The sequence below is a fragment of the Myiozetetes cayanensis genome, unplaced genomic scaffold (genome assembly GCF_022539395.1).
Source record: "Myiozetetes cayanensis isolate MyiCay16 unplaced genomic scaffold, myiCay2020 scf76, whole genome shotgun sequence".
NCBI classification, from domain to species: domain Eukaryota; kingdom Metazoa; phylum Chordata; class Aves; order Passeriformes; family Tyrannidae; genus Myiozetetes; species Myiozetetes cayanensis.
In genome coordinates, this window is record NW_026088031.1 from 101025 (window position 1) to 124219 (window position 23195).

At 59.3% G+C, this 23195-nt stretch overlaps 1 protein-coding gene across 17 annotated transcripts in view; it reads right to left on the reverse strand.

Annotated features, from left to right (window-relative positions):
• The window catches only part of LOC126652311 (tenascin-X-like), a 34888-nt gene extending 15504 nt beyond the window's left edge, over window positions 1-19384 (reverse strand). For 6 of the 17 annotated variants that reach the window (XM_050339013.1, XM_050339023.1, XM_050339017.1 and 3 more), the window contains exons 1-15: window positions 19283-19384; window positions 18231-18343; window positions 17807-17960; window positions 16108-17076; window positions 15467-15556; window positions 14927-15220; window positions 13894-14250; window positions 12780-13136; window positions 11774-12127; window positions 10385-10738; window positions 7751-8101; window positions 6274-6627; window positions 5105-5458; window positions 3592-3651; window positions 212-523 (exon numbers count right to left, since the gene is read on the reverse strand). In XM_050339013.1, coding sequence (XP_050194970.1) covers window positions 212-523; window positions 3592-3651; window positions 5105-5458; window positions 6274-6627; window positions 7751-8101; window positions 10385-10738; window positions 11774-12127; window positions 12780-13136; window positions 13894-14250; window positions 14927-15220; window positions 15467-15556; window positions 16108-17076; window positions 17807-17951 — 4351 coding nt within the window. In that variant the 5' untranslated portion in view covers window positions 17952-17960; window positions 18231-18343; window positions 19283-19384. Of the gene's footprint in view, window positions 1-211; window positions 524-1474; window positions 1843-3297; window positions 3652-5104; window positions 5459-6273; window positions 6628-7750; window positions 8102-8983; window positions 9269-10384; window positions 10739-11773; window positions 12128-12779; window positions 13137-13893; window positions 14251-14926; window positions 15221-15466; window positions 15557-16107; window positions 17077-17806; window positions 17961-18230; window positions 18344-19282 lie in introns of all 17 variants that reach the window. The other 11 variants (XM_050339028.1, XM_050339026.1, XM_050339029.1 and 8 more) reach the window with 10 other exon arrangements.
• Window positions 19385-23195: the final 3811 nt, after the last annotated feature.

Here is a 23195-nt window from a genome sequence, read left to right on the forward strand (position 1 = left end):
ACCCTCCATCCACCCAACTCTCCATCCATCCTGTCACTGTCCAGTTCTCCCATGATCCTTGTGTTAATTGGCCCACCCTTCTATTCATGAATCCTCCACCATTCCACCCATCGATCCATCCATCATCCATCTCTGTGTCTGTCTCTCCATCCCTCCCTCTGTCCCAAAACTCATCTCTCCAGCCCTTCCTCCCTGTGCCCTTCCCCCTCACCCGTGGAGACATCGATGGAGACGCGCTCAATCCTCTTCCCACCCCGCAGCCCGTAGAGGTGGAAGCGGTACCGGCGGGACGGGGACAGTCCCGGAACCGTCACCCAGCGGGACTCGCCATCCAACGGCAGGGCCTGGGGCTGGCCCTGGGCATCCCGGTACTGCAGCGTGAAGGAGTCGAAGGGGCCCTCGGGGACGCTCCACTGCAGCCCCACAGAGTTGGGGGTGACGCTGGAGACCCTCAGCTCCCCCAGCACTGCCCGTGCCAGGGGCGCCACACTTGGTTGGGGCTCCTGTTCGTGCTCCTCAGACGGGGAGTCCTCAGCTGGGGAGCCTCTGAGGGGGAGGCTGGTGCTGTGTGGAGATGGAACGAGGCAGGACGTGGAGATCAACCAACTGCCTGTCTTTCTATCTACCCATCAAGGCCAAATTCAGCCTCCCCTCTGTCCTTCCACAGCACCCCTCACCCCTCCTGCCCCACTCACCCAGGGCACAAACCAGCCATGGGCTCATCTCAACCTGCACCCGTCCATAAACACGTCCACCCATCCATCCATCCATCCATCCAACCATCCGCCCATCCATCTCACCCATTCTTCACTTATTCCATCCACCCTTCCTTCCCATTCTTATTCTGGTCGTACCATCCATCCATCACTTACTCCATCCATCCATCCATCCGCCCATCCATCCATCCATCCATCCATCCCTCGCTTCCTTCCTGTCTCACACCCATCCCAACCCCACACATCATCCCACATCCATATCTCTAGCTCTTTCTCCTCACATCACTCCAGACCTCTACCCCTGCCATTCCCAATTCCCATGGACAATCTTGCACCATAAGAACACACATAAAGACACCAGGAAAGTTCCATCCATCCTGGCTTTCCCATATTCATTCAACCATTCATCCACCCATTCACCTCCTGCCATCCATCTGGGCAGGAACCCACCCACCATCAGGTCTGGAATCCACTCAGCCATTCCATTCTTGATCCATCATGGATGGACGATGATGATGATGATGATGATGATGATGATGATGATCATCATATCGATGGATGGTGAATGAGAACGTTGATGGGTGAAGGTCATTGTGGTGATGGGGAATGATGAAGAGGATGGGGGATGACAACAGGTGTTGATCAATGAGTGGTTGAAGGGTCGATGATCAATTGGATGGTACCAAGCTCAGTGGTTCCCAGTGGTGGGAGGGAATGAGATGGGGATGGGATGCCATGATCAACCCATCCTTCTACACTTCCCCCTCACCTGTGGTGGCCTCAGTGGAGACGTGGTGGATCCTCTTCCCACCCCGCAGCCCATAGAGGTGGAAGCGGTACCGGCGGGATGGGGACAGCCCCGGCACCGTCACCCAGCGGGACTCGCCATCCATGGGCAGGGTCTGGGGCTGGCCCTGGGCATCCCGGTACTGCAGCATGAAGGAGTCGAAGGGGCCCTTGGGGACGCTCCACTGCAGCCCCACGGAGTTGGGGGTGACGCTGGAGACCCTCAGCTCCCCCAGCACCGCCCACACTGGGGGCGCCTCAGGTGGGGGGTCCTCAGTTTCGGGGGGCTCATGTTGGGGCTCCTCTGAGGGCTGGGGAGGCTCCTCTGGCTCAGCCGGGGCTATGATGGAGAGGGGATGGTGATGGGCGTGGCCATCCATGTCTGCATCCATCATTTACCCAATTTTTGTTTATCATCCATCCATCAGTTTCTCCTTCCATCCATGAACAATCAACCATCCATCCCTCCACCCATCCATCTGTCCATCTGTCCATCCATCCATCCATCCATCCATCCCTTCATCCATCCCTCCGTCCCTCCGTCCATCCCCCCGTCCCTTGATTCATCCCTCTATCCACCCACCCATCCATCCATCCATCCCTCCCTCCATCCATCCATCCCTCCATCTCTCCAACTATCCATCCATCCATCCCTCCCTCTCTCCATCCATCCATCTATGGATGCGTCCATCCATCCATGCATCCCTCCATCCATCTATCTATTACTTCATCCATTACTTCATCCATTGATCCACCCATCCATCCATCCACCCGGCCATCCACAGACCCATCCTGAGAGCCCCACATCACCCATCCACCCATCCAATCCAGGAGCCCCCATCCACTCTCCATCCATTGCACTTCCATCCCCGCATCCCCTCTCCATGACCTTTCTCCCTCACACCAATCAATGGATCATTAAACCCCAGGATCCACTCAGGCTCCAACCACACATTAAGTCATTCAATGGTCAATTAGTCACCTGAGCACCCACCCATCCATCCTGGTTTCCATCCAGTCATCCATCCAGCCAGCCATCCGTCCATCTATCCATCCCTCCATTGATCCATCCATTCATCTGTCCATCTGTCCATCCATCCCTCACTCCATTAATCCATCCATCCACCCATCCATCCACGCTTCCATCCATCCATCCCATCACCCACCCAACACCCAACCCAACCCTCTCCCAAGCCCACATCTGTCTCTCCAACTCCTTCTCCACAAATTCCCTCAGGTCTCCCCCTCCACTAACCCCGTTTTACACACAACATTTTCCATCCAACAGAATTAGCATCGGGAACCCTCCATCCATCCATCCCAGCTGCCTCACGGCCATCCAAACACTCATCCACCCATCCAATTTCATCCACCTACTCATCCATCATTCCAATTTCTTCCATCCATCTGGACAGGAACCCACCCACTATCCAGTCTGGAATCCATTCAGCCATTCTGTTCCTGATCCATCATGGATGGACGATGACAATGATGATGATGATGATGATGATGATGATGATGATGATGATGGATGAAGATGGATTGTCTATAAAGATGGTTGATGATGATTATATCAATGGAGGGTAAATGAGAATAATGATGATGGGTGAAGGTCATTGTGGTGATGGGGAATGATGAAGAGGATGGGGGATGATAGCAGGTGTTGGTCAATGGGTGGTTGAAGGGTCAGTGATCAATTCGATGGTACCGAGGTCAGTGGGTCCTTGACGGTGGGAGGGACTGAGATGGGGATGGGATCCCATGATCAACCAATCCCTCTGCCCTTCCCCCTCACCTGTGGTGGCCTCAGTGGAGACGTGGTGGATCCTCTTCCCACCCCGCAGCCCGTAGAGGTGGAAGCGGTACTGGTGGGATGGGGACAGCCCCGGCACTGTCACCCAGCGGGACTCGCCATCCATGGGCACGGCCTGGGGCTGGCCCTGGGCATCCCGGTACTGCAGCATGAAGGAGTCGAAGGGGCCCTCGGGGACGCTCCACTGCAGCCCCACGGAGTTGGGGGTGACGCTGGAGACCCTCAGCTCCCCCAGCACCGCTCGCGCCGCAGGCGCTGCACTTGGTTGAGGCTCCTGCTCGTGCTCCTCAGACGGGGAGTCCTCAGCTGGGGGAGCCTCTGAGGGGGAGGCTGGTGCTGTGCGGAGATGGGACAAGGCAGGATGTGGAGTTCAACCACCTGCCTGTCCTTCTTTCCACCCATTATCTGTCCCACTTCACACAGCCCCCATGTCAGTCCTTCCACCCCCACCCTCCTGCCCCACTCACCCAGGGCACAAACCAGTCATGGGCTCATCCCAACCTGCACCCATCCAAAAACAAGTCTACCCATCTGTCCATTGATCCATCCATTTCATCCATCCAATCCTGGAGACCTCCACCCTCCCATCTATGCATTTACCACCCCCACCATTATTCCATCCCTCCTCTTCTTCGAATGTTCCATCTGTCCTTCCTTCCTTCCTCTTGTTCTTCTGTTCATCCATCCATCCATCCTTCCATCCATCCATCCATCCCTCACTCACTCCATCCATCAACCCATTCATCCATCCATTGATCAATCCTTCCATCAACCCATCCATCCATTCATCGATCAATCCTTCCATCAACCCATCCATCCATTCATCCATCCATCCATCCATCAATCCATCCATCCATCCAATCATCCATCCATCCATCAATCCATCCATCTATCAACACATCCATCAATCCATCCATCCATCCTTCCATCAACCCATCCATCCATCCATCCATCCATCCATCCATTCATCATTCCATCCATTCATCCTTCAGTTCATCCATCCATCTGTCCCTTCCTACATCCATCCATCCCTCCATCCATTCATCCCTCCCTCCCTCCCTCCCTCCATCCATCCATGCAGCCATCCATCCATCCATCCATCAATCCATCCATCTGTTCATTCATCCATCCATCCATCCATCCATCCATCCATCCATACCTCCATGAATCTATCCATCCATCCCTCCATCCTTCCATCCACCCATCCATCCATCCACACTTCCCTCCATCCCTCCATCCCTCCATCCCTCCATCCATCCCTCCATCCATCCCTCCATCCATCTATCCATCCCTCCATCCATTTATCACTTCATCCATTGCTTCATCCATCCATCCACCCGGCCATCCACTGACCCATCCTGAGAGCCCCACTCCACCTATTCACCCATCCAATCTAGGAGCCCCCATTCATTCTCCATCCATTGAACTTCCCTCCTCATATCCCCTCTCCATGACGCTTCTCCCTCACACCAGTTCATCGATCCATGAATCCCGGGATCCACTCAGGTTCCATCCATCCGTCCATCCATCCATCCAGGCTTCTTCCACCCACCTACCCACTGGTGCATTCATTCACTCACCCTCCATTCACCCAACTCTCCATCCATCCTGTCACTGTCCAGTTCTCCAATGATCCTTGTGTTAATTGGCCCACCCTTCTATTCATGAATCCTCCACCCTTCCACCCATTGATCCATCCATCATCCATCTCTGTGTCTGTCTCTCCATCCCTCCTTCTGTCTCAAAATTGATCTCTCCAGCCCTTCCTCCCTGTGCCCTTCCCCCTCACCCGTGGAGACATCGATGGAGACGCGCTCAATCCTCTTCCCACCCCGCAGCCCGTAGAGGTGGAAGCGGTACCGGCGGGACGGGGACAGCCCCGGAACCGTCACCCAGCGGGACTCGCCATCCAACGGCAGGGCCTGGGGCTGGCCCTGGGCATCCCGGTACTGCAGCGTGAAGGAGTCGAAGGGGCCCTCGGGGACGCTCCACTGCAGCCCCACAGAGTTGGGGGTGACGCTGGAGACCCTCAGCTCCCCCAGCACTGCCTGTGCTGGGGGCGCCACACTTGGTTGGGGCTCCTGCTCGTGCTCCTCAGACGGGGAGTCCTCAGCTGGGGGAGCCTCTGAGGGGGAAGCTGGTGCTGTGTGAAGATGGAACGAGGCAGGACGTGGAGATCAACCAACTGCCTGTCTTTCTATCCACCCATCAAGGCCAAATTCAGCCTCCCCTCTGTCCTTCCACACCACCCTCACCCCTCCTGCCCCACTCAGCCAGGGCACAAACCAGCCATGGGCTCATCTCAACCTACACCTGTCCATGAACACGTCCACCTATCCATCCATCCATCCATACACCCATCCATCCATCCGCCCATACACTCATCCATCCATCCATCCAACCATCCACCCATCAAACCATCACTTTTTCCATACCATCCCTCCATCCATCCATCCATCCCTCCATCCATTTATCACTTCATCCATTGTTTCATCCATCCATCCACCCGGCCATCCACTGACCCATCCTGAGAACCCCACTCCACCTATTCACCCATCCAATCTAGGAGCCCCCATTCGTTCTCCCTCCATCGCACTTCCCTCCTCATATCCCCTCTCCATGATGCTTCTCCCTCACACCAGTTCATTGATCCATGAATCCTGGGATCCACCCAGGCTCCATCCAACCGTCCCTCCATCCATCCAGGCTTCTTCCACCCACCTACCCACTGGTGCATTCATTCACTCACCCTCCATCCACCCAACTCTCCATCCATCCTGTCACTGTCCAGTTCTCCAATGATGCTTGAGTTAATTGGCCCACCCTTCTATTCATGAACCCTCCACCCTTCCACCCATCGATCCATCCATCATCCATCTCTGTGTCTGTCTCTCCATCCCTCCCTCTGTCTCAAAATTGATCTCTCCAACCCTTCCTCCCTGTTCCCTTCGCCCTCACCCGTGGAGACATCGATGGAGACGCGCTCAATCCTCTTCCCACCCCGCAGCCCGTAGAGGTGGAAGCGGTACCGGCGGGACGGGGACAGCCCCGGCACCGTCACCCAGCGGGACTCGCCATCCAACGGCAGGGCCTGGGGCTGGCCCTGGGCATCCCGGTACTGCAGCGTGAAGGAGTCGAAGGGGCCCTCGGGGACGCTCCACTGCAGCCCCACAGAGTTGGGGGTGACGCTGGAGACCCTCAGCTCCCCCAGCACTGCCTGTGCTGGGGGCGCCACACTTGGTTGGGGCTCCTGCTCGTGCTCCTCAGACGGGGAGTCCTCAGCTGGGGGAGCCTCTGAGGGGGAAGCTGGTGCTGTGTGGAGATGGAACGAGGCAGGACGTGGAGATCAACCAACTGCCTGTCTTTCTATCCACCCATCAAGGCCAAATTCAGCCTCCCCTCTGTCCTTCCACACCACCCTCACCCCTCCTGCCCCACTCACCCAGGGCACAAACCAGCCATGGGCTCATCTCAACCTGCACCCGTCCATGAACACGCCCACCCATCCATCCATCCATCCATCCATCCATCCATCCATCCATCCATCCCTCCCTCCCTGGACACTCCCATCCCTCCAGTCACCCACCCAGCCATCCATCTATCCATTCTCCAGAAACCCATCCATTGCTCTATCCTACCCATTCTTCACTTATTCCATCCATCCTTCCTTCCCATTCTTATTCTGGTCGTACCATCCATCCATCACTTACTCCATCCATCCACCCATCCATCACTTACTCCATCCATCCACCCATCCATCCATCCATCCATCCATCCATCCATCCATCCGCCCATCCATCCATCCATCCATCCCTCGCTTCCTTCCTGTCTCGCACCCATCCCAACTCCACACATCATCCCACATCCATATCTCTGGCTCTTTATCCTCACATCACTCCAGGCCTCTACCCCTACCATTCCTATTTCTCATGGACAATCTTGCACCATAAGAGCACACATACAGACACCAGGAAAGCTCCATCCATCCTGGATTTCCCACATTCATTCAACCATTCATCCACCCATTCACCTCCTGCCATCCATCTGGGAAGGAACCCACCCACCATCAGGTCTGGAATCCACTCAGCCATTCCGTTCTTGATCCATCATGGATGGACGATGATGATGATGATGATGGATGAAGACAGATGATGATCATTGGATCGATGGATGATGATGATGATGATGGATGAAGGCGGATGATGATCATTGTATCGATGGACGGTGAATGAGAATAACAATGAAGGGTAAAGATCACTGTGGTGATGGGGAATGATGAAGAGGATGGGGGATGACAACAGGTGTTGATCAATGAGTGGTTGAAGGGTCGATGATCAATTGGATGGTACCAAGCTCAGTGGTTCCCAGTGGTGGGAGGGAATGAGATGGGGATAGGATGCCATGATCAACCCATCCCTCTACCCTTTTCCCTCACCTGTGGTGGCCTCAGTGGAGACGTGGTGGATCCTCTTCCCACCCCGCAGCCCGTAGAGGTGGAAGCGATACCGGCGGGATGGGGACAGCCCCTGCACCGTCACCCAGCGGGACTCGCCATCCATGGGCAGGGCCTGGGGCTGGCCCTGGGCATCCCGGTACTGCAGCGTGAAGGAGTCGAAGGGGCCCTTGGGGACGCTCCACTGCAGCCCCACGGAGTTGGGGGTGACGCTGGAGACCCTCAGCTCCCCCAGCACTGCCTGCACTGAGGGCACCTCAGGTGGGGGAGACTCAGTTTGGGGGGCCTCGGGTTGGGGTTCCTTTGAGTGCTGGGGCGGCTCCTCTGGCTCTGCTGTGGATGTGAAGGAGGAGGAATGGTGATTGACGTGGCCATCTGCTTGTCCATGCATCATCTACCTAAGCACCCATCCATCCATGATCCATCTCTCTTATCCATCCATCACTCCCATCACTGCCATCACATCTTTTCACTCTTTTTCTCCTTCAGCTCCTTAACTTCTCCCTCCATTGGATCATCCAACCATCAAATCATTGATCTGATCTTCCAAATCACCACAAACTGCCCTACATGTGTCATCCCTCCATCTATCCACCCATCCATCCATCCATCCCTCGCTTCCTTCCTGTCTTGCACCCATCCCAACTCCACACATCATCCCACATCCATATCTCTGGCTCTTTCTCCTCACATCACTCCAGGCCTCTACCCCTGCCATTCCCAATTCCCATGGAAAAACTTGCACCATAATAACATACATACAGACACCAGGAAAGCTCCATCCATCCTGGCTTTCCCATATTCATTCAACAATTCATCCACCCATCCACCTCCTGCCATCTATCTGGGCAGGAACCCACCCACCATGCAGTCCGGAATCCACTCAGCCATTCCTTTCTTGATCCATCATGGATGGATCAAGATGGATGATGATGATGATGATGATGATGATGATGATGGATGAAGATGGATGATGATGATCATATCGATGGATGGTGAATGAGAACAACGTTGATGGGTGAAGGTCATTGTTGGGGAATGTTGATGGGGAATGATGAAGAGGATGGGGGATGACGGCAAGTGTTAGTCAATGGGTGGTCGAAGGGTCGATGATAAATTGGATGGTACCGAGTTCAGTGGGTTCTTGACGGTGGGTGGGAATGAGATGGGGATGGGATGCCATGATCAACCCATCACCCTGCCCTTCCCCCTCACCTGTGGTGGCCTCAGTGGAGACGAGTTCGATCCTCTTCCCACCCCGCAGCCCGTAGAGGTGGAAGCGGTACTGGTGGGATGGGGACAGCCCCGGCACAGTCACCCAGCGGGACTCGCCATCCATGGGCAGGGTCTGGGGCTGGCCCTGGGCATCCCGGTATTGCAGCATGAAGGAGTCGAAGGGGCCCTCGGGGATGCTCCACTGCAGCCCCACAGAGTTGGGGGTGATGCTGGAGACCCTCAGCTCCCCCAGCACTGCCTGTGCTGGGGGCCACTTGGTTGGGGCTCCTGCTCGTGCTCTCAGACGGGAGTCTCAGCTTGGGGAGCCTCTGAGGTGGAGGCTGGTGCTGTGTGGAGATGGACTGAGGCAGGACGTGGAGATCAACCAACTGCCTGTCTTTCTATCCACCTATCAAGGCCAAATGCAGCTCCTCTGTCCTTCCACACACCCCTCACCCTCCTGCCCGCTCACCAGGCATCATCCAGCCATGGGCTCATCTCAACCTGCATCCATCCATAAACACGTCCGTCCATCCATCCATCCATCCACTCCATCCATCCATCCATCCATCCATCCATCCACTCCAGCCATCCCACCCTGGACACTCCCATCCCTCCAGTCACCCACCCAGCCATCCATCTATCCATTCTCCAGAAACCCATCCATTACTCCATCCCACCCATTCTTCACTTGTTCCATCCATCCTTCCTTCCCATTCTTATTCTGTTCATACCATCCATCCATCACTTACTCCATCCATCCATCCATCCATCCATCCAACCATCCATCTATCCATCCCTTGCTTCCTTCCTGTCTCGCACCCATCCCAACTCAATACATCATCCCACATCCATATCTCTGGCTCTTTCTCCTCACATCACTCCTGGTCTCCACCCCTACCATTCCCATTTCTCATGGACAATCTTGCACCATAATAACATACATACAGACACCAGGAAACCTCCATCCATCCTGGCTTTCCCACATTCATTCAACAATTCATCCACCCATCCACCTCCTGCCAACTATCTGGGCAGGAACCCACCCACCATGCAGTCCGGAATCCACTCAGCCATTCCTTTCTTGATCCATCATGGATGGATCAAGATGGATGATGATGATGATGATGATGATGATGATGATGGATGAAGATGGATGATGATGATCATATCGATGGATGGTGAATGAGAACAACGTTGATGGGTGAAGGTCATTGTTGGGGAATGTTGATGGGGAATGATGAAGAGGATGGGGGATGACGGCAAGTGTTAGTCAATGGGTGGTCGAAGGGTCGATGATAAATTGGATGGTACCGAGTTCAGTGGGTTCTTGACGGTGGGTGGGAATGAGATGGGGATGGGATGCCATGATCAACCCATCACCCTGCCCTTCCCCTTCACCTGTGGTGGCCTCAGTGGAGACGAGTTCGATCCTCTTCCCACCCCGCAGCCCGTAGAGGTGGAAGCGGTACTGGTGGGATGGGGACAGCCCCGGCACAGTCACCCAGCGGGACTCGCCATCCATGGGCAGGGTCTGGGGCTGGCCCTGGGCATCCCGGTATTGCAGCATGAAGAAGTCGAAGGTGCCCTCGGGGATGCTCCACTGCAGCACCACAGAGTTGGGGGTGATGCTGGAGACCCTCAGCTCCCCCAGCACTGCCTGTGCTGGGGGTGCCACACTTGGTTGGGGCTCCTGCTCGTGCTCCTCAGACGGGGAGTCCTCAGCTGGGGGAGCCTCTGAGGGGGAGGCTGGTGCTGTGTGGAGATGGAACGAGGCAGGATGTGGAGATCAACCAACTGCCTGTCTTTCTATCCACCCATCAAGGCCAAATTCAGCCTCCCCTCTGTCCTTCCACACCACCCCTCACCCCTCCTGCCCCACTCACCCAGGGCACAAACCAGCCATGGGCTCATCTCAACCTGCACCCATCCATAAACACGTCCGTCCATCCATCCATCCATCCATCCATCCATCCATCCATCCATCCATCCATCCACCCAGCCATCCCACCCTGGACACTCCCATCCCTCCAGTCACCTACCCAGCCATCCATCTATCCATTCTCCAGAAACCGATCCATTACTCCATCCCACCCATTCTTCACTTGTTCCATCCATCCTTCCTTCCCATTCTTATTCTGTTCATACCATCCATCCATCACTTACTCCATCCATCCATCCCTCCATCCATCCAACCATCCATCTATCCATCCCTTGCTTCCTTCCTGTCTCGCACCCATCCCAACTCAATACATCATCCCACATCCATATCTCTGGCTCTTTCTCCTCACATCACTCCAGGTCTCCACCCTTACCATTCCCATTTCCCATGGACAGTCTTGCACCATAATAACATACATATAGACACCAGGAAACCTCCATCCATCCTGGCTTTCCCACATTCATTCAACAATTCATCCACCCATCCACCTCCTGCCATCCATCTGGGCAGGAACCCACGACCATGCAGTCCGGAATCCACTCAGCCATTCCGTTCTTGATCCATCATGGATGGACGATGATGATGATGATGATGATGATGGATGCAGATGGATGATGATGATCATATCGATGGATGGTGAATGAGAACAACGTTGATGGGTGAAGGTCATTGTGATGATGGGGAATGATGAAGAGGATGGGGGATGATGGCAAGTGTTAGTCAATGGGTGGTCGAAGGGTCGATGATCAATTGGATGTTACCGAGCTCAGTGGGTTCTTGACAGTGGGTGGGAATGAGATGGGGATGGGATGCCATGATCAACCCATCACCCTGCCCTTCCCCTTCACCTGTGGTGGCCTCAGTGGAGATGTGGTGAATCCTCTTCCCACCCCGCAGCCCGTAGAGGTGGAAGCGGTACCGGCGGGACGGGGACAGCCCCGGAACCGTCACCCAGCGGGACTCGCCATCCAACGGCAGGGCCTGGGGCTGGCCCTGGGCATCCCGGTACTGCAGCATGAAGGAGTCGAAGGGGCCCTCGGGGACGCTCCACTGCAGCCCCACGGAGTTGGGGGTGACGCTGGAGACCCTCAGCTCCCCCAGCACCGCTCGTGCCGCGGGCGCTGCACTTGGTTGAGGCTCCTGTTCGTGCTCCTCAGACGGGGAGTCCTCAGCTGGGGGAGCCTCTGAGGGGGAGGCTGGTGCTGTGCGGAGATGGGACAAGGCAGGATGTGGAGATCAACCATCTACCTGTCCTTCTTTCCACCCATTATCTGTCCCACTTCACACAGCCCCCATGTCAGTCCTTCCACCCCCACCCTCCTGCCCCACTCACCCAGGGCACAAACCAGCCATGGGCTCATCCCAACCTGCACCCATCCAAAAACAAGTCTACCCATCTGTCCATTGATCCATCCATTTCATCCATCCAATCCTGGAGACCCCCACCCTCCCATCTATCCATTTGCCACAACCCCATTATTCCATCCCTCCTCTTCTTCGAATGTTCCATCCATCCTTCCTTCCTTCCTTCCTCTTGTTCTGTTCATCCCGTCCATCCTTTCATCCTTCCATCCATCCTTCCATCCTTCCATCCATTCAGGCTTCTTCCACCCACCTACCCACCGGCGCGTTCATTCACTTGTCCTCCATCCACCCAACTCTCCATCCATTCTATCATTGTCCAGTTCTCCCATGATCTTGGTGTTAATCATCACATCCTTCTATTCATGAATCCTCCACTCCTCAACCCACCCGTCCATCCATCGTCCATCTCTGTGTCTATCTTTCTGTCCCTCCTTCTCTCTTCCCAAATTCATCTGTCCAATCCTTCCTCCCTATGCCCTTCCTCCTCACCTGTGGAGACATCGATGGAGACGCGCTCGATCCTCTTCCCACCCCGCAGCCCGTAGAGGTGGAAGCGGTACCGGCGGGACGGGGACAGCCCCGGCACTGTCACCCAGCGGGACTCGCCATCCATGGGCAGGGCCTGGGGTTGGCCCTGGGCATCCCGGTACTGCAGCGTGAAGGAGTCGAAGGGGCCCTCGGGGACGCTCCACTGCAGCCTCACGGAGTTGGGGGTGACGCTGGAGACCCTCAGCTCCCCCAGCACTGCCCGCACTGGGGGCACCTCAGGTGGGGGAGCCTCAATTTTGGGGGGCTCAGGTTGGGGCTTCTCTGCGTGCTGGGGCGCCTCCTCTGGCTCAGCCGGGGCTGTGAAGGATGGGGGATGATCCTGGTCATTGACCATCCATGTCTCCATCCACATGTCCATCCATCAACTATCAGTCATTACTTATCCATCCATCTATCCATGTTTCCATCAGCAATTTCCAAGCTGACATGAAACATCCACTCATCCATTCATGTCTCCATTCATCCATAAGAATCCATTTATCCATTCAGTCAGTCAACCCCCAAACACCAAACCCCACCCAATCCCACACACATCACTTGGGATTGTTCTCCCCACATCCCATTAGGCCTTCCCCCCAACATGCCCCACTTCCATTGGACAATACTCTATTCACTAGGACTTGCATCTGGCCACCAGGAACACTCCCTCCATCCCAGTTGCCCCACAGCCATCCAACCACTCATCCATCCATTGAATGTCATCCCTCCATCTGGGAAGGAACCCACCCACCATCCAGTCCGGAATCCACTCAGCCATTCCATTCCTGATCCATCATGGATGGATGATGATCATGATGATGATGATGGATGAAGATGGATAATGATCATTGTATCGACAGATGGTGAATGAGAATAATGATAATGGGTGAAGATCATTGTGGTGATGGGGAATTATGAAGACGATAGGGGATGATGACAGGTGTTGGTCAATGGGTGGTCAAAGGGTCGATGATCAATTGGATGGTACCGAGCTCAGTGGTTCCTTGACGGCGGGTGGGACTGAGATGGGGATGGGATCCCATGATCAGGCCATCCCACTGGCCTTCCCCCTTACCCGTAGTGGCCTCAGTGGAGATGTGGTGGATCCTCTTCCCGCCCCGCAGCCCGTAGAGGTGGAAGCGGTACTGGCGGGATGGGGACAGCCCCTGCACCGTCACCCAGCGGGACTCGCCATCCATGGGCAGGGCCTGGGGCTGGCCCTGGGCATCCCGGTACTGCAGCATGAAGGAGTCAAAGGGGTCCTTGGGGACGCTCCACTGCAGCCCCACGGAGTTGGGGGTGACGCTGGAGACCCTCAGCTCCCCCAGCACCGCCCGTGCCGGGGGTGCCTCAGGTGGGGGAGTCTTAGTTTGGGGGTGCTCAGGTTGGGGCTCCTCTGAGTGCTGGGGTGGTTCCTCTGGCTCTGCTGTGGCTGTGAAAGAGGGGGAATGGTGATGGGCGTGGCCATCTGTTTGTCCATTCACCTGTCCATGCATCATCTACCAAACCACACATCTGTCCATGATCCATCTCCCCAACCCTCCCATCACGTCTTTTCACTCCTTTTCTCCTTCAGCTCCTTAACTTCTCCCTCCATTGGATCATCCAACCATCAAATCATTGATCTGATCTTCCAAATCACCAAAGAATGCCCTACATATCCATCCACCCATCCATCTACCCATCCACCCACCCACCTATCCATCCATCCCTCCATCCATCCCCTCACCCTCCCAATGCTTATCTCCTCACCCATCATTCCCAAACAAGGGGTGGAATTTGGGACCAGCTGGGAGTGTAGGGATTGGTGATGGATGGATGACGATGGATGATGAGTTAATGATCAAGTAATGATGGTGAATGGATGATGATGATGATGATGGTGGCTGACAGTGGCTGCTGCTCACTAGGCTGGTGGAAGGGTTGATGGTTGACTGGATGGTGCCGGGTTCGGTGGGTGCTCATTAGCCAATAGGGATGCGATGGTGGTGGCATCCCTTGATCCCTGCATTGCTCCATCCCTACCTCTAACCCTCCACCCATCCATCCCTCTTTACATCCCAACTTCCATCTTTCCAACCCTTCCTCCCTCTGACCTTCCCCCTCACCTGTGGAGACATCGATGGAGACGCGCTCGGTCCTCTTCCCACCCCGCAGCCCGTAGAGGTGGAAGCGGTACCGGCGGGACGGGGACAGCCCCGGCACCGTCACCCAGCGGGACTCGCCATCCATGGGCAGGGCCTGGGGCTGGCCCTGGGCATCCCGGTACTGCAGCATGAAGGAGTCAAAGGGGCCCTCGGGGACACTCCACTGCAGCCCCACGGAGCTGGGGGTGACACTGGTGACACGGAGTTCACCCAGGACTGGTTTGGATTGGGGTGGCTCTTCTGCCTCGGCTGCAACTGCAGTGGAGTGGAGACGGTGTGCGCGTGGCAATCCATGTCTCCATCCACATGTCCATCCATCACCCATCATCATCCCTCTCTCCAGCCCTTCCATCACCTTCCCCCCCTTATCCCTCCCTCTCTCCACTGATCCCCTCTTCCTTTCATGTCTCCAACCATCAGTCTCTCCATCCTTCTACCCACCCCCCCTTCAGCCATCACCCCCCTGTCCCCCAATCCCATCTCCCACCCCCCATGGGGTACCTGTTTTCTTCACATCCCTCCGCGGCTCCATCAGCTCCATCCCGTCCGTGTCCCCCCACGGCAGTGCCGGCTCCTGATTCCCATCCTCCCCTTCCCCCACAGCAGGCGTTACTCCTCTTCCACCCCACCTCCTTCATCTCCTTCCCCAGGATGTTCCTTCCCCTGTCCCTCCCCCGTCCTCTTACTTTTCAGATGTCCCTTCTTCCCTGACCACCCCCAATGCCCGAGATGTCCCTTCCCCCATCCTCTTCACCCCTGAACCTCATCCCCCTTCTTCTAGCCCTTCCCCCGTCCCCTTCACCCCTCAACCTCATCCCTCTTCCTCTCCCCCTTCTCCTTCATCCCTCAACCTCATCCCCCTTCTTCTCCCCCTTCACGCCTCAACCTCATCTCCCTCCTTCTCCCCCTTCCCCCATCCCCTTCACACCTCAACCTCATCGCCCTCTTTCTCCCCTGTCCCCTTCATCCCTCAACCTCATCTCCTTTTTCTCCCCCTTCCCCTCCCCTGGTGGTGTCTCTGCCACCACCCCCTGACCCCTCACTGGAGTGTCCCTTTCTCCCCATCCCTGTCCCCCTCCCGTCCCTTCCCCCCAGGATGCCCCTTCCCAACGTCCCCCCACCATTCCCAACGTGTCACCCACCTGTGGTCTCCAGGAGGGTCCCGTCCTCTCGGGGTTTTGGGGGGTGTCCCTGTCCCTTCCCCAGGGCCCGGTGCCGGCGCAGGACATACTCCAGGATGGCCTTGGCCACCGCCGGCACCGTCTGGTTGCCCCGGAGGGGGTAGTTGGTGGCCCGGAGGTGGCTCTCGAGGCGCTGGAGGAGGGACCCTCCGTATGGGGACAGCCGAGCCAGCAGCTCCTGCAGGGAGGGGATCCCTGAGGACAGCGGGGACCAAGGGGACAGTTGGGACCACGGGGACTCCGGGGACACCGGCGACTTTGAGGGTGCCAGGGACTCTGGGGATGGAGGTGACCCTGGGGACACTGGAGACTCTGGGAACCTTGGGGGTTCTGGGGATGCTGGCCACAAATCTGGTGACACCGCTGACCCCAGAGATTCTGGTGACATTGGGGACCTTGGGAATTCTGGTGACACGGGGGACCTTGGGAGCTCTGGTGACACTGGGAACCTTGGAGATTCCGGGGGTGCTGGTGACACCGGTGACCTTGGGAGCTCTGGTGACACCGGGGACCCTGGAGACTCTGGTGACACTGGTGTCCTCGGAGATTCTGGGGATGCTGGTGACATGGGGGACCATGGGAGTTCTGGTGACAATGGTGACCCTGGGAATTCTGGTGACACCGGTGACCTTGGGAGCTCTGGTGACACTGGGGACCTCGGAAATTCTGGGGATTCTGGTGACTCCGGTGACCTGGGGGGTGCTGGGGATCCCAGGGACCCTCGATCCATGGGGGACACTGGGACCCTGGGGGACGCCGGTGACCCCAGAGCCACGTGTGACCCCGGGGACACGTCTGGTGATGCAGGCGATGCTGGTGACCCCGGGGACCCCAGCGACCCTGGGGACCCTCGGGTCGATGGTGCCACCGCTGGGGACCCCAGGGAGCCCTGAGGGGACTTCTCGTGGGGGGGCACAGCGGGGACTAGAGCTGTGGAGTAGAGGGGACCGGGGTCACCGACCCATCCCAAGAGTCCTGTGAGGACACCCCTGTCCCCATTCCCAACCCTGTCCCCATTCCCGACCCTGTCCCCATCCCTGGGCCATCCCCACGCTCTCCCTTTGTGTGTCCCTAGCCCCGTCCCCACGCCTGTCACCCCTGTGCCATTCCCACCCCTGTCCCCACGCCCATGCCACCCCTCTTTCCTTGTCCCCCTGCCGTGCCTGTCTCTATCCCTGTCCCCACCCCCACGGCCGTGCCATCACTGTCCCCAACCCCATTCCTGTGCCATCCTGTCCCTGTCCCGTGCCACGCTGTCCTCACAGCTGTCCCACCCCCACTCCTGTCCCATCCCCAACCCTGTGCCACCCCGTGTCACCCTGTGCCACCCCTGTCCCATCCCCACCCCTGTGCCATTCCCATCCCTGTGCCACCCCTGTGCCACCCCAGCCACAGCCCAGCCACATGTCTGGGCTGTCCCCATCATCCCTGTCTCCCCGACTGTGACACTGTGCCATCCCTGTCCCCACCCCGTCCCCAGGCCACCCCACCCTCTGTCCCTCCCTCCCCACTCCCATCCGCGTCCACACAATGTCCCCATCCCCGCTTCCGTCCCTCCCACACTTGTCCCCCACGGTGTTCCAGTTTCTTCCCGCGGTGTCCCCATTTGTCCCAGGTGTCCCCCCGTGCCACCCCGTGCCCCTCCCCCGCGTGTCCCCACCCGTGCGCAGCCGCAGCGTCCCCGCCGCCCCTAGGTGTGGCCCCCGCCGCGCCTGGACCAGCAACTCGAAGGGGCGGCCTGGGGACAGCCCCGTCACCGAGAAGGCGACAGCGGAGCCTGGCAGTTCGTGCGTCGTCATGGCCATGGGGTCATCCTGGGGACGGCGACAGCGTGAGGGGACCAGGGGGACACCGGGGGGGAAAAGGGGGACACATTGCAGGGACACTTTGCGGACGGGGGGCACTTCGGGGAGGTGTTGGGGACACGCTGGGGACACCACGGGGACACGCAGGGGACATATCTGGGCCAGCCCACCGCAGCCACACGGGCGGTGGAGGGTGGGGGGGGAGTGTCTCACCCCTCCACAATGTCCCTGTACCCCCGTGTCCCCCCCGGCCACGTCCCCCCCGTGTCCCCCACTCACCAGAGGGACAAGTGTCACCCGGTAGCCGTCCGGAGGGGGGGAGGGCCGGGGCCAGGTGACACGCAGGGACGTCGAGGTGCGCGTGGCTAAGCGCGGTGTAACCGCGGGCACCTCTGCAGGGACAGCGCGGGGACACCGTGAGGGCACCGCGGGGGACAGCGCTGGGACAGTGCGGGGGGGCGGAGATGTCCTGGGGACACCCAGGGGACACCCAGGGGATCCCCAGGGACGGGGCACGAGGGGACCCTCGGGGACCCGCTGAGGTGGCTCAAGAGCCCCCCACGGAAGGGGGAAGGAGGGAGAAGCACTGGGGGGGTACTGCGGTGACACTGAGGGGCACTGGGGTGACACTGAGGGGCACTGGGACCCACTAATATTGCCGTGGACCACCCCCCCTCCCCCCCCCACCAGGGGGGACATCCGGGGGGGTTGGAGTCAGGGCACTGGGGAGCAGCTCTGGGAGCACTGGGGAGCAGCTCTGGGAGCACTGGGGGGGGCTCTGGGAGAACTTGGGAGGGCCTCTGGGAGTACTGGGAGGGGGACTCTGGGAGTACTGTGGGGGCACAAGGGGCCACTGGGAGCACTGGGGGGCTCTGGGAACACTGGGAGGGGGGGTTCTGGGAGCACTGGGGGGCTCTGGAAGCACTGGGGGACTCTGGGAGCACTGTGGGGTCACAAGGGGCCACTGGGAGCACTGGGGGCTCTGGGAACACTGGGAGGGGGTTCTGGGAGCACTGGGGGGCTCTGGAAGCACTGGGAGGCAGCTCTGGGAGCACTGGGGGGCTCTGGGCTCACTGGGACGGGGGGCTCTGAGGGCACTGGGAGCGCTGGGAGGCAGCTCTGGGAGCACTGGGAAGCAGCTCTGGGAGCACTGGGAGCACCGGGAGGGGGGAACTGGAAGCATTGAGAGCACTGGGGGGGCTCTGGGAGGCTCTGGGAGGCAGCTCTGGGAGCACTGGGAGGCAGCTCTGGGAGCACTGGGAGCGGGGGACTGGAAGCACTGGGAGGGCTCTGGCAGTTCTGGGAACGCCGCGGGGGCCCCGGGGACGCACCGATGTCGCACCGGACGCCCCCCCATCCGGGGGCGCAGGCGGGGGTGCCGCAGTCGGGCCCCCCGAAGCCCGGGAAGCAGCGGCAGCGGCCCCGCTCACACCGGCCCTGGTCGCTGCAGCCCCGCGGGCACGGGAGTGCGGGGGCGCCGGGGGCGGGGCCGAGGCCGGAGGGGCGGGGCAGGCGCAGCCCCAACCCCGGGAGGGGGCGCAGAGCTGGACCGAGCGGCCTGGGGGGACACGGAGAGGATGAGGGGGAAAGCACACGAGGTTATGACCCCGGGAGTCCCCGACGACCCCCAGTGACCCCCAATGACCTTTGTGAGCCCCCTCCCCAAAAAGGCCCCCGTGACCCTCCCCCGACCCCCAATGAACCCAGGACCCCCAACGACCGCCCAATGACCCCCTGTGACCCCCCCAACGACCCCCGTGACCCTCCCCTGACCTCCCCAATGAACCCCCGTGACCCCTCCCCAAAGACCCCAGGACCCCAACGACCCCCTAAAGAACCCCTCTGACCCCCAACGACCCCTGTGACCCCCCTCAATGACCCCTCCCCATTTCCCCATTACCTGTCCTGGCTCCCCCTCTCCCCTCCCGTCTCCACCCCTCCCTGTTACCTGTCCCCGCTTGTGGCCCTGCCGTGTGCCTCCCGTGTACCCCTCCGTGTCCCCCGTTACCTGTCCCCGCCTGTGGCCCCGCGGTGTCCCCGCAGTGTCCCCGCAGGGCCCGCACGTGTCCCTCGAGCTCGCGCAGCCGGCCCAGCACGGCCGCGAGCGCCGCCGCGCACGACACGGGGGCGTCCTCGTGGGGGCGTCCCCGTGGGGGGGGACACCGCGTGGAGGGGGACACGGCGGAGTGGCCCCCGGCCCGAAGCGCCAGCGCCACGAGCAGCAGCCGCAGCTCCAGCGTCACACACATCGTCCTGAGGGGGACATGATGGGGGACACGATGGGGACACGGGGGGACATGGGGACAACCCCCATGGTGGTGGGAAACATCGTGGAGGGGGCGGACACGAGTGGGGAACCGAGGGGCGCCCACGGGGGGGACACGGGGACACACAGGGAACGTGTGGGGACATTGGGGAGACGGGGGGTGGGGACACTGTGGAGGGAACAGGGGGATATGGGGACACTGGGGGGACACCTGGGGATGTAAGGGGACACGCGGGGGACACAGGGATACCCCGGGGGACACCCGTGAGGGACATGGGGCGTGGGGACACTGGAGGACACCTGGGGGACACCCACTGGGACACCACAGGGGAAGGGGGACACCGGGGGGACACATAGTGGGGACAGGGACATCCGTGGGACACCCACAGGGGACACAGGCAGACACGGGGACAGCTGTGGGGACACCGAGGGGGACACGGGGATAGCTGTGGGGACACGCGAGGCACACAGGGACACCTGTGGGGACACTCGAGGGTCACGGGGACAGCTTGGGGACACACGAGGGACACGGGGACACCTGTGGGGACATCCGAGGGACACGGGGACAGCTGTGGGGACACCGTTGGGGACACAGGGACAGCTGTGGGGACACCCGAGGGACACAGGGACAGCTGTGGGGACATCCGGGGACACCTTCCAGTAACTCCAGTAACACCTCCAGTAAGACCAGTAACACATCCCCGTAACCCCCGCCCTTCTGACCACCAGTAGCAACCCCAGTAACACATCCCAGTAACACCAGTAACATGAGCACCCTCTCCCAGTAACACCAGTAACCCCTTCCAGTAGCACCACTTGCCCCGGCAAGACCAGTTACCCCATTCACTCCAGTGACCCCTCCCAGTGCCCCCCCCAGTCCTCCCAGTCCTCTACAATCCCCCACTGTGCCCACCAGTGTCCCCCAGTTCCCCCAGTCCCTCCGTCCCCTCAGTCCCCCCGTCCCCTCCGTGCCCTCAGTCCCCCCGTCCCCTCCGTGCCCCTCCAGTCCCCCGTCCCCTCCGTGCCCTCCCAGTCCTCCCCCAGTGCCCTCCAGTCCCTCCCTGTTCTCCCAGTCCTTTCAATCTCCTCCCAGTGCCCCCCAGTTCCCCATTCCTCCTCAGGGCCCCCCAGTCCCTCCCAGTTCCTCCAGTTCTCCCCAGTGCCCCCCTCCAGTCCCTCCCAGTTCCACCAGTCTCTCCCAGTGCCTCCCAGTTCTCCCCAGTTGCTGCCTGTCCCTCCAGTGCCCCTCACTGTCCCCAGTTCCCCCAGTTCTCCCAGTCTCCCCAAGTCTCCTCAAGTTCCCCCAGTCACCCCCCGTCCCTCCGAGTCCCTCGCAGTCTCTTCCAGGTCCTCCCCAGTCTCTCCCAGTGCTTCCCAGTTCCCCCAGTCTCCCCAGTTGCCCCCCGTCCCTCGCAGTCCCTTCCAGGTCCCCCCAGTGCCCCCCAGTCCCTCTCAGTTCTCCCAGTCTCCCCAGTTGCCCCCCGTCCCTCGCAGTCCCTTCCAGATCCCCCCAGTCTCCCCCAGTCGCTCCCAGTGCTTCCCAGTGCCCCCAGACTCCCCCAGGGTCTCCCAGTACCTCTGCCTGGTCCCGCTGGGTTCTCGCTCTGGGCCGGGCGGGGTCGCGGGGGAGGGGGCGTGGCCGAGGGTGTAACCGGGGGCGTGGCCTGAGCCCCACCCGCCCCGCCCCCTCCCGGGGAGCTGCCCCCGCCCGTGTTTGGGGCGTCGCCATGGAAACCAAACAGTGCTCTCAGTGCTCCCAGTAAGGAGGTTCAGGATGACCCGCAGCTCCCAGTGACCCCAGTATGGTCAGTCCCAGCGCTCCCAGTAACAGCACAGCCCATTCCAGTGCTCCCAGTAACACCAGTAACACAGCACAGCCCATCCCAGTGCTCCCAGTAAGGCAGCTCAGGATGATCCGCAGCTCCCAGTAATCCCAGTATAGTCAGTCACAGCGCTCCCAGTAACACCAGTGGCACCAGTAAAACAGCACAGCCCATCCCAGTGCTCCCAGTAAGAGCACAGCCCATCCCAGCACTCTCAGTAATACCAGTAACACAGTACAGCCCATCCCAGTGCTCCCAGTAACCCCAGTGTAGTCTGTCCCAGTGCTTTCAGAAACACCACTAATCCCAGTATGACCTGGCCTAGTGCTCCCAGTAACACCAGTAAAGTCTGTCCCAGTGCTCCCAGTAACACCAGTAATGCAGCACAGCCTGACCCATGGCCCCCAGTAACAGTGATGTGGGACAGCCCATCCCACTGCTCCCAGTAGCCCCAGTATACTCTCTCCCAGTGCTCCCAGAAACACCAGTAAGCCCAGTATGGCCTGTCCTAGTGCTCCCAGTAACACCAGTGCACCAGCACAGCCCATCCCAGTGCTCCCAGTGACACCAGTGACGTGGGACAGCCCATTCCAGTGCTCCCAGTAACACCAGTGACATGGGACAGCCCATCCCAGTGCTCCCAGTAACACCAGTGATGTGAGGCAGCCCTTCCCAGTGCTCCCAGTAACATAACACAGCACCCCCAGAGCCCCACTGACACCAGTGACATGGGACAGCCCATCCCAGCGCTCCCAGTAACACCAGTATGGCACATGCCAGTGCTCCCAGTAACACCAGTAATGCAGCACAGCCTGACCCATGGCCCCTAGTAACACCAGTGATGTGGGACAGCCCTTCCCAGTGCTCCCAGTAACACCAGTGTGGCCCATCCCACTGTGCCCAGTGCTCCCAGTAACACCAGTAATGCAGCACAGCCCACCCCAGTGCTCCCAGTAACACCAGTGCCACCTGCCCTACAGCTTCCAGTGCTCCCAGTCATCCCAGTACAGACTATTTCAGTGTTCCCAGTGACATCAGTGACGCGGGACAGCCCTTCCCAATGCTCCCAGTAACACCAGTACAGCCCATCCCAGTGCTCCCAGTAACACAGCACAGCCCCGCCCAGCGCTCCCAGTGCCCCGGTGCGGCCCCTCC